The sequence below is a fragment of the Diadema antillarum genome, unplaced genomic scaffold, assembly GCF_040938485.1.
Source record: "Diadema antillarum isolate AM-2024a unplaced genomic scaffold, OU_Dant_1.0 scf00000001, whole genome shotgun sequence".
NCBI classification, from domain to species: domain Eukaryota; kingdom Metazoa; phylum Echinodermata; class Echinoidea; order Diadematoida; family Diadematidae; genus Diadema; species Diadema antillarum.
In genome coordinates this window covers 4,952,898-4,964,849 of record NW_027270890.1, presented here as the reverse complement: position 1 = coordinate 4,964,849, position 11,952 = coordinate 4,952,898, and the positions used below count along the sequence as shown (strand labels likewise).

At 36.4% G+C, this 11,952-nt stretch overlaps 1 protein-coding gene across 1 annotated transcript; it reads right to left on the bottom strand.

Annotated features, from left to right (window-relative positions):
• Nucleotides 1-1,373: 1,373 nt before the first annotated feature.
• On the bottom strand, nucleotides 1,374-11,701 carry LOC139728426 (uncharacterized). Its single transcript, XM_071639403.1, has 4 exons — nucleotides 11,471-11,701; nucleotides 3,603-3,786; nucleotides 2,660-2,716; nucleotides 1,374-1,584 (listed from the first exon to the last, which is right to left on the bottom strand). The coding sequence occupies exons 1-4, from the start codon at nucleotides 11,543-11,545 to the stop codon at nucleotides 1,571-1,573; spliced, it is 330 nt and encodes a 109-aa protein (XP_071495504.1). The 5' UTR covers nucleotides 11,546-11,701; the 3' UTR covers nucleotides 1,374-1,570.
• Nucleotides 11,702-11,952: the final 251 nt, after the last annotated feature.

The following is an 11,952-nucleotide window of genomic DNA, read 5'->3' as shown; positions in this document are numbered from 1 at the left end:
TGCTATGGAAAAATTGATAATATCGTTTATTTCATTCATTTTCACGTGCTAATTTCCATGTATAACAAGTTATAATTTGCCATTGGTGTAACTTAATATCTGCACTGTGTTGGGGTAGTTTTTTGTTTTTTTTTATCAGCTTACTAGAAAATATTGTATCCTTTTATAAAATGTCTCTGTAATTCCAAAAGCTTAACATTGTGTGTGTGTGGACATGTGCGTGTGTGTGTTTTAGGAGGGAGGGGTGGGGCATTGTTTATCCTCCAGCAAAACTTTTCATTTATTATGGCAGTATTTCTGTGTGCAATACTGTGAATGTATTTGCATGGTTGAAACCAATGTCACTATTTGGTGACATATTGTGATGAAAATTTTCCCTTTGTGTGTGTCTGACTTTACAGATGTTAAGGTAAAATGATTTTATACAAAACAGTGACTCCTAACCAAAATGAAATTAATTTTCAACAAAAATGTTTGGAGCAAAATGATTTGGCAAAGGCTATTTCTCTGCTTATTGAACTACATCTGTGCAAAAATGAAACTAATCTGTTATGCATGGGTAAGTACACATTAAAGAAAAAAAGTCACACATCATTCAGGGGTGCCTGTGAAATAATTTGTATCTGGTGTATGTCATTGTTTTATCACCCATCTTTTGACCCCCCCCCCCCCCCCCCATACACCTATCCTGACTCTTTTCATGAGTTCTGTTATTTCAGTCAGGCAAACACAATTCTAGTGGTTATGTTCAACCCTCCTATAAATATACACACATGCAGCTTATTTAAAAAAAAATAAAAATCAGATTTTGTTTCTCTCCATAGTAGTTTTGCAGATATGAAATGTATGTACATTACCGAATTGTTAATCAAGTGTTGTAGTGTGGTTGTTGTCAATCCAAAGGAACAACCATATTAGTGTTGTAGTGTGGTTCATGACTTCAATCTGAAAGCAAAAAGTGCACTAAGTTAATACAACCTAACTCATCATTCACATACCACACTCTACCGAAATACCACATGATTAGATACACACACACACACGTACGCACACACACACACACACACACACACATACATGCACTGATACACCTCTACATATGAACTAAACACATCTCTGTTACTTTTATACTATACTATGGACTCCAATCCTACCATGAAGTGGCTTCAAAACATTCGCATAAAATTATACATCATTTTAATGAGAAATATTGTATCCCCCTGGAGTGGTATTCATTTCTATTGCTTTCCAATTTTTGATACCCAGTATGTGTTCCAATCCACTCATTCACTTATTCTCTCATTCACAACATCTAATTCATAAAAGCACAATTGAAGGCTGTTCGGACAAAAGCTCACAAATAAATGCTGATCTTGATTGCCAAAAAAATCAAACACCGTCCATTTCAACACGGCTCTTTATTAGCGAGTCAAGAAAAGTTTCAAGAATGTAACTGAAGACTTGAAATAGCGACTAAGGTGTGTTCCCATTGAATGTTGAGTGGGACGAACAGATCCTGGTGAGAAACTGACAGCCTTTGGTTTTCTCAGCAGCAGGAACAGCATCAGAACTAGTCAAACAGACCTAGAGAGAAGAGAGAACAAGAAAACAGATATCCATGATCAATTACTTCAATTTCACAGTGTCAAGATCAGAGATGGAATCCCTTGAAGTTAACTAGTAATACAAGTTACGGGTACTGGAAGCATGATATACAATGTTGATTCCTGGCTAATCTATTCTATTCAATGCTTTTGCAAGGCAGCTATTGTAGTATTTTGTATCTCAACTGGACTATTTCAGCGGTTTCCAAGCTAGTCAGAGTAACTTACTGTACCTAAATTCCTGCTTCCCTGAAAATTAAAAATATTACGTTTCTGATTTGTCTGTACCTCCCCGTCAGTGCAGCAAAACATTATAAAATGGTCACACATGTCCACAAGATTTGTAGTATGATCTTTGTAGTATAACTGAAATCCATCTTTAAGAAAACCCGATGCTGGTTGGTCTTTGACTTTGTACAGGAGTACTTGTTAAAATGAGGACCTAAAAACCATGACAATTACCTTAATAATTTTTCTGGCTTCTCACATCATCAGGGCACAAAAACAAATCGCAAAGAATTTGGGCCTGTAAAATCCCAATGTTTTAAGACGGTTTTGTTATATCCAACCTCTTAATACTGACATTCCACTGTAACACTGTTTCTCATTAAGGCATTTGGTTTGTATGCTGCTACAAATTCGCTTGTTCATATCATTGGTGTATCAAATCTATGCTCCATAGTAATAGGATTTGTCAGTACAAGGCTCATTTCTTATCACGCTTCTATGGCCACTTTACATTTAAATGTCCCCCCCCCCCCATCTGATTTTTATTTGTTGTTACTATTTCTTTCTTTTTTTGGGGGGGGGGGGGAGATGGCCATATGGAGTAGTGTTATTACATCATTTCGAACATACAAATTCAATTAAGTGTGGCTGATTTACATCATCAATCATGAAGGGTGATTTTTTCCAACAAAGTTTTAACTATGTTGTTATGGTCAACCAAAGTAATATGCCTCTTCCCTCCTTATGCCATAGGTGAGATTCAGTATGTTAGATATAGAGCTCACACCATGGAGTACTTAGAATGGTGTTCTATAAGAAAAACTCACCGAATCCCATGTCATCATCCGACTCCTCTGACTCCTCCTTCACTTCCTCCTTCTTCTCTGTAACGGGAACAAAACAGAAAGAAACAAACGGTAATGACTCAATAACACATTTTGATTCACTTCAATTCACTTCATAAGACAAACGACACCCAAGCTGTATGCTAACAGGTGTTACAGGGGAAAGCTCATGAGTGAATGAAATGCATGGGAAGACTTGCCTATGCTGCTCTCTAATTCGCCTAGTTGAACCATCAAATGATCTCCCCTACATTCACAATGGGGCGATATAATATAATGCAGAAATGCTTATCTCTCACAGTGAGAACATTCTTTCTGTAATCTATTGACTTGTGCTGTTTACTTCCTCACCATTTTTCTTTTGATGCTTGCAAAATTTTTGCAGTCTTGGCCCACAATGGATTATAGTGAATTTGTCTTAATGTCCCATCTTCACACACTCTAAACAATAGCTAGATTATGACTAAGTGGAATGAATGACGAAAAGGGGCAGTTTAACAGGTACTCCGGGTAACTGTAAATGACATACATTACAAAGTGTTTCATTTTTGCTCTTCCAAATAAATTTCACAAGTTGACCGATATTCACAAAAGGTAACAGGGATATTATATACTCCTATAACACAATACAATGTATACTGTATCCAAACTGGGGAATCACATGTTCTTTGCTTTTTGAAAAGGAATAGCACTTCCTTCTTAGTCCATAGCTGAGATTTTCAACACAAACCTACCTCATGAAATCATCTTACAAAGTCTCAAATCGCAAAATGCTTTGTTTGTAAAATAAAATGGCACAATATTTTTTTGTTTTAATCTGTTGCTGTGACCAAGTTTCTAAAACCCAGGACCGTTTCCTTGCTGGTAAGTCCTGGCCTTACTCTCTCCGGTAAGCCCAGGACTCTCTCTCTAGACCCTGACTTACCCTCAGCTGGTGCATCTGCTGCTCCTCCAGCCGCTGGGGCTGCTGCAGCCGCTCCACCGCCTGCTCCAACGTTGGAGATGAGGGAGCCGATGTCAGTGCTGCCAAGAGCCTTGGCGAAGAGTCCAGGCCAGTAGGGCTCCACAGACACATTGGCTGCCTTCATCAGGGTCTGCAGCTTGTCAGCCTAAGGGGAAGACAACGGCCATAAACTCACCTCAGATAAATGACAAAGCAAAGGTCTTTCATAACTTCCAAACATCATATTCTGCATACTCCTATATCAAAATTTTACCAATATGACAATTCACCTTTCTTGCCGATGCAGCTGAACTGTACCCTCCCGAGGAGTAGACGACCGAATTTGGCAAGTCCATTTATATTGTATTTCTCTCAACCAAATTTAGTTATATTATATGTAACTAGCAGCACCCGTGGAAATCCACGGGTCTGAGGGGTTTTATTTTTTTTTCTCATAATACGATTTTGCACATTTTTATTGAAGAAATAAAAAGAAAAGTCTTCTCATTCTTTCGTTAATTGTGCTGTCTTCTAAATGACCACCCTTCCCAGAAATTTTGTAATACATTTTTGTAGTATATGCCAGGCGATCCGGTCCATTGGTAGGGATCATTCCCGCCACTACTTGCTTTTATTATAGAACTTGAGTTTCGTGGGGTTATTTGCACCCGTTGAAGTCCAACAGTTGTCTTGTTGCCCCTCACCCCTCCCCCCACCCTCACGCACACACACATTTCCACCTCCGCAGGGCAAAAAACAAAAACATTCAGGGAAAAATTACCAAAAACGCAAATGAGATTCCTCGAAAGTTCTGCCCACAGGTTGTTCCCGTCGAAACGGGAAGATATTAACACTATGAATTTGATTACCCCCTGCTCTTGCATCCACGCGGGCACCCGCGGGAATCCACGGCTGGTCTCAAGGCCTCGGTTTGTTTTGTGTTTTTTTTTTCATGTTTCTTTTCCCCACGTTATGAGAGAAAAATAAGATATTTTCGTCTTCATAATTTTGCTCCCTCCTTTTTGTTTTTAATCACCAAAACTTGGCTTGATATATCATATTAATATAGAACTACATCTGCTTCAGATTGTACATTATCATAATTAATATTAGGCCTACAATTATTGCTCCTATTATTGTTATTATTATATCATTATTATCATTATCCTTATCATTATTATTATTATTATTATTATTATTATTATTATTATTATCATCATCATTGTTATTATTTGGGGAGGGGGAGATCATAGTCAACAGGTTTAATAGGCACCCGTGGGAGTAGGTTCTCACGACCTCGTATTTTTTTTCTTTAATATTTGTCCCATGTTATGGAAGAAAGAAGAATATATGGCCATTTTTACAATCAGTGGTGTAAAACACGGTTTTGGCACTAATTGGTGTATAACTTTCTTATACACTGACAGATATGCATTATTTTTTCTCATAAACTTACCACCCACAGTGTCTACCTTGGGTACCTTAATGAACTTTCCTCTCTTTTTCTTTCATATGTGGCATGCATTTACATGCTTGAAATCCAACACTTTTGGTGTATGCACTCTGACATGGTTTTTTTGTCAGACCTAGCATATTAAATTGTTCATTCCTTTTCATTATTTTTGTTGTTGTGGTGATAGACAGGTATCCAACATTAAGAACTATTATGTTTACCAGGTTCTGCTTTGTCTTCTTTAAAGACTGAAATTGTCCAAACTTTATGTTTCGGAGGTGACATTTTCCGTTAACAATTAACCCCTCTTTTGAGTTAGCTCTTGCTCACAATTGTAAAATTCAACTTTGCTAATTTCCATCAAAACAGAATAGTAATCAATCTGACTTAACTTCGATCCAAAGATTATTTGATTCAAATAGCTTATCATTTTTTGGTGAGTGTTTATAAATTTATGCAACTTTTCCGTTAACTTTTCTGTCACCTCCGAGACAACAGATTTATGCATTTGATTTTTTTATTCTTGACATCAGTTATACATTACATTTGCAAAAATGTAACATATCCCCTCACATTATCTCTGAAGGAAGGTAGTAGAAATATAGCCTGTTGTTTTCATTTCGGAGCAATTTACAATTTTCCGTTAACACTTGTCACCTCCGAAACAATCGTCACCTCCGAAACAACAAGCGTATTATATTTGATAATTTCTCGAAGACAAAGCAATTTTGTTTGATTCTGTCCAATTGACAGGAATCTCTTTTGGATGAAAATAGTAATATGGCAACAGGAAGTGAGAATTTTCTAGAGATTAATAAAAGATCTAATAAAAACTAAGAATTACTGTTTCGGAGGTGACAAAACACTGTTAACAAGAGTTTTTGCTCATTTCTATTGAAGAGAAACCATATCATGTACACCAATGGTTTCATTTATTTTAGTAACATAAGTCTCAAAGTGGAGAAATCAACTAACACACTCTTACTCTTATTTTTATTACTATACTGTACATGTTAGGGCAAATTTACATTTTTTCACTTTTTTAACAAAGAGAATGCACAAAATACACCCATCTGTTGTACATATAATATTGTAATCAAGATCAATTCTCCTGCTTTAGTTAAGTAAACATATAAATGCTTTCATCTTAGAAGCTTGATTTCCAATTTAAGCAATTTAGTTGTGAAGATTTACCAATCACAGCTTTCCATGTAGGTTGCTTTTTCTTGTGTTTCGGAGGTGACATTGTTTGTTAACACCATATTGTTATGTGATAGTGAAAGGCAAGACTTCAGTTCCTTTTCACTATCTATTAACATTTTCAAATACATTTAATATCTACAAAATCATCACAATAGAAGTGACTTTTGTATACCTAGCTCACCAGAATTCCCTTGATACCAAAGTGATACATGATGTGGCAGTTCATGCATGCCCTAGTCCACAATCTTAAAAAAATCATAAAATAATCAAACTCCACAAAAAGGCCACATGCCTATAGCTGGTGCACAACTTGTTCTTGAATTCTTAGTTGTTGTTTTTCCATGTACAACGTGGTAATCATAAACAAAATTTGTAATTTTTTTTTTTTAAATATGACAATAATTATTACATTTTCCAAGTTGAACCAACTGTTTATGACATTGTATTTTTTAAGATTATTGAAGTTATCTGACAACTAAAGTGAACAGAGGAACAAGTCCCCAGGACTGGAAAGGGAAAGATCCAAAAACAAGATTTGTAGTTCTATCTCAATATAATTTTGATGACATGTTTACCTTGTTTTGTTCTTATGTTTTATCTTAGAATTTGGCTTTAAGTACTGGAATTTCAAGGAAAAGAAAATGGTTTCTTAAAGGACAAGTCCACCTTCATATACATGTGGATTGAGTGAATGCAACAACATTAGTAGAACACATCATTGAAAGTTTGGGAAATTGGACAATCCATTCAAAAGTTATGGGTTTTTAAAAGTATCTATGCAATCACTGCTGGATGAGACGACTACGACAGTGTGTGATGTCACATGCATACAACGATATAAAGAAAATATAAGTGAATTTCACAAAACTTTACTTTTTGAAAAAAGTGCACATTTCTTCAACTTGCTACTGATGTATGTTAGGGCAATATTATTCACCCTGCCTTCCAAAAGAGAGAAGTCAAGTGTTCTTTTGTTATGCAAGAAAAGTGAAAATATGTTGAATTTTCTTGATACTTTCTCTATATCCTTGTACACATGTGACATCACAAGCTCTAGGAGTCTTCTCATTCAGCTTTGACTGAGCAGAAACTTCAAAAATTCATAACTCTGGAACAGATTACCTTATTTTCCTCAAACTCTCACTGATGTGTTTTACTAATATTGCTGTATTTACTCAACCCTCGTGTCTATTGAGGTGAACTTGTCCTTTTTCCGTCCCTTATAGGGTTATTTGAGACCAGTTTGTGTCCGGGACCTTCTGTGAAGTTGATGGGTAAAATTACTGAACAAAAAAAAATTTTCCCCATAAGTTCACACAAAAGCATTATGCTGCTCTCTTCAGCTGGGAAACACAAACTGTTGTCTTAACCAAACTATGTAAAAACTTGCTAAAGATTTAATAGTATGAATTACAATCTAAAACAAAATATGAGCTGGTATCCTCTATCATGAAAGAGAATAACTAAACAAAATAACAAGTAAGAACTGAAAGAAAGAGCTTATATTTGAAAATTAAAGCCATGAGGAAAGACACAAATGTTCACAATATATTAGTTAACACCTGAGAAGTTGGGCTGTCTCTGTGTTGTGTCACCTCCAAAACAATAAAATGACTTTTTCTTATCTTATACTTTTTACTCTCAAAAGTGACTAATATGGGATTTGCTGGTAATTTTCAAGCAATTCAGAAAGATACATAAAATATATTTTAGTAATGTCAACAGTTTAAATGAATCTGGTATATATAGAAAATTTATCCCAGATGAACCAAACACCTTTCACCAGTATTATAACATTTGTATGGTGGCTATCAAGAATGATGAAGAATTCATGAACATCCTTGAATTAATCTATTTATAATACTATGTGCAAACAAAAATATAATACAAGTCAAATAAGAATTTTTGCTTTTGGCATTCATAACCTATGTCCCCACCAAAAAATTACAATGGTACCCTCCGCAACAATAACTTTAAAGATAGTGAATCAATCTAAAATACAATTTGAGGGATTGAAACTATAACTCATTGCCCACACCTTACAGAAAACCCCATTCAATTTGCTTCAGAGGTCAAAGAGAAATGAGGATTTTTGTAGAGCATGTCAGGAATCCCTTCCCTCCAAGTTCTGTATATTGTGTTTACACATTGATATGCAGTTCCAAGAGCATCCAAGTGCTAAACTTGGAAGAATCAGACTCCTGACATCCTTTATAACAATCCACATTTCTTTGAGACCACTTTCAATAACCAAATTGACTGGGGCTTTCTGCAAAATAGAGCTAAGATGTTATGTAATTTAAGACCCCAAAGTAGATTTTAGCTGATTTAATCATATTGGGTGCTATCAATGCAAAAGTCTACTTGTATTTTTTTTTTTTTTTTTTTGGGGGGGGGGGGGGACATACTATATGAATACTTGAACACAATGTTAACATTGAATGTCACCTCCGAAACAAAGTTATTCTTCCCTGGTGTTGTGGAATAAAATGTTCTGAGAGCAAAGAAACATTACTAAAATGATCTTACACCCTCATTTCAATTTAAGGTAGAAAATGGAATGCCATGTTTCTTCAGGTTACAATATCTAGCTTATGTCCGTCATATTCTTACTGTAAATGAATATTTCAACACAATGTTAACATTGAATGTCACCTCCGAAACGAAGTGATTCTTTCCTGGTGTTGTGGAATAAAATGTTCTGAGAGCAAAGAAACATTACTAAAATGATCTCACACCCTCATCTCAATTTAAGGTAGAAAATGGAATGCCATGTTTCTTCAGATTACAATATTTAGCTTACAACCTTCGTCCAAATGGAAGGCAAACTACCGGTGCCCATGCTAATTAATGAAGTGTAAAAAAACACTTGTTCTGTGTGGTTTATCTGCTTGAAACAGGAGTTAATTTCTTGTTCTCGAGTTATAATTATTAAAAACATTGATAAAAAGAAGAAGTTTTGGGTTATTGTCACTTATTCTCAAAAAAACTGAGTGTTAATATTAATGTCACCTCCGAAACATTCTATTATGTTAACTGTCACCTCCGAAACATCCATGTGTGAAAAATCCAAGATTTAAAGAAATGATTAGAATTTCATTTGACCTACATAGGAAGGTAGCCCTTCTTAAAGACTTGTTATTGTATAGAGTTTGACCTGGCTTGCCCTCCAATAAATAGTTAAAATCTTAAAAATTGCATGTCAATTGGTATTTTTACCAAAAATTTATAAATCTCATGTATTTTTTTTTTTAATTCACTTTATATTCAACCCCCAAATAGTTTTGATTCACAAACTATATATTGTTGTTAACCATATAAACTTTGCATGGTGAAGTTTGACTACAGAGTTTTGTCATTATGGTGCAATTCATGAAAACAAAATTTTGCTTAAATTTACTTCAGGTGCCAGGGTTTTCCTTAAATTACACCAATAACTCTTCAGCTTTAAGGTCTGAAATGTTATTTTTTCAAAAATTTGAATACTTTCCAACAGGAATCAAACAGAATAATAAAAAAATATTTTGTTTGAAATTTTGACCCTCTGAGTACAAAAGTTACACCACTGATCGTAAAAAAGGCCATATACATCACTGCATTCGTCCTCATTTGCTCCCTCTTTTTTTTTTTTGTCACCAAAACTTGGTTTGATAGACCATAGAACCACACATTCTATTTCCACTTGCAATTTTAAAAATAGGCGGTCGGCAAAGCGAGGTTTTCCTCTACGTCCGCTCATCTTATGAATATGTATGACTACAGCAGCTCTGCAGTAAACGAATGGACACAGCTGCGCGTGTAATCTGATATGTAAGGGTACGTCGGCAAATATATTTAGCCGCGTCCTAAACAGTCTGCGTACAATGACACCGGACTTGAGAGCAAACGGCGAGCAAACTAAATGACGTACCTGAGCTGCATAACAGTATTCTGCAGTTGTGCAAAATACAATTACATAACCAACGTTCGTTGTTTTCATTTGGGGACGCCAATAATGGCGAACTGTACGTAAATGCCCTTGTAGTCCATATCACGCACACACAGATTCGTGTAACCATCGTCAATACATTCAGTACATGTAACAGGCGGAGGCAAAGGTACATCACAGAACTATACACACAGTGTAGAGTGTGTATAGAGTTCTGCGAGGTACATTGTGTGTGTGCGTGCGCGTCCGCCGGAAGATGTCAGAGATTTCGCTGCACCATCATCTTTAGTATCCCCCAGTGTCTCTGCAAGCTAAAAGATGGAAGATCGAGAAAGCAGGAGGCCAGCGCAGGTTCCGTGAATATTGAAACGCTCGGCTCTTTCGTCACGCACAAAAATGCATTATGCATGTAGCTAATTAATTTTTCTTTTTCGTCCTCGACGTCGACACGGAGGCGGAGAGGGGACGAAACCCGCGCCATTCGATGTAGGATACTCTCCTGCGGCCGACGGCACCGGTCGCAACTGCCCGGAGCCGACGGCTCGGGAGGAGATAGAGAAACCAGCAACGCCGAAATAAAACAGGAAATACATAAGGCCGCGACAACAACAACAACTTCGAGTATTATAGTATACTATAGGACTACAAGTGCTCAGATATTTTTTTTTTTCAATTTTAGTGAGGGGTACATAACGAAGCCTTGTAAGCCCACTTGTAATTGTTGGGAGCACATGGCAAATGTTTGTTTGTGACATCAGAACTATAGTATGCGATGGAACAGCAGCTAAGTTCAAGTCAATCGTGAGTTTTAACATGGGAGTCAATGGAAATGGGCGACATCAGCCATACCATGCACTATCCATTCTTTCTCAAACAAAATTGCACTGCTGACAGTCACAGCGTGCAATGGAACTTATTAACTAAATGTCACGTGATGGGCAATCGACCCGCATCGGACAGGGGTCTAACTGTTGGTGTCTACCTAAATTTACATTAATATTTATTGTCGATTTTCCTTTTTAGGTGTTGTATAAAATGAGATAATTATGAGGTAAAACCCCCGCATAATTAATGTGGGGGTGAAATACACTCAAAATAATTAGTGGAATAATTATTATTCCATGATGGCATAAAACCAACTCATCACACCACATGCAGATGTTTATCGAGTGGTATCTGTACTGTAGGTATCTACCATTCATTCCAATACGGCAAATCAGTGAACGACTGTGCATTACATGCCTTCCTTAATACACGAATACCTACCGTGATAGCAACATCATCGTCGTGAAGGATCAGGGCGCTGTAAACGCAGGCTAGTTCAGATGTGTTTTCACCCATTGTTTCTTTTGTTTTTTGACTACTGATTTCCAGTGAATTGAGGCTTGATGGCCTAGAAAAGTGGTACACGTCGCCGGATTTGGCCTTAGCTCGAACAGAGAACGGTGCACCTTATTTCGGTCCGTCTTGCGAAAGAACGAAGAAGGGGACGATTCCAATAATCTTGGGGGTTACACATTCGCAGAGGGAAAATTCATGGAATAAAACTCAGATTAAGTGCATTATTTTGCACACTGATTATTACAGATACAAAGTTATCTAAATTCAAACCTTGATTCAGTGTTTTATGTAAAATTATACATTTAATAATATATTATATATTTTTAAATTGATAGCTGATTCTTTGTTCTGCAAGACATCACCTTTATCCCATTTGGTAAGGTCGTCGTACAGCCGCATGCATGCTG

Bases quoted from the DNA above. Each gene is read 5' to 3' on its own strand.
- LOC139728426 (XM_071639403.1), bottom strand. From the start codon at position 11,545: ATGGGTGAAAACACATCTGAACTAGCCTGCGTTTACAGCGCCCTGATC. The intron at 3,787-11,470 runs GTAGGTATTCGT...TCTTCCCCTTAG, and splicing joins ACGATGATGTTGCTATCACG to GCTGACAAGCTGCAGACCCT. The intron at 2,717-3,602 runs GTAAGTCAGGGT...TTCCCGTTACAG, and splicing joins AGCAGATGCACCAGCTGAGG to AGAAGAAGGAGGAAGTGAAG.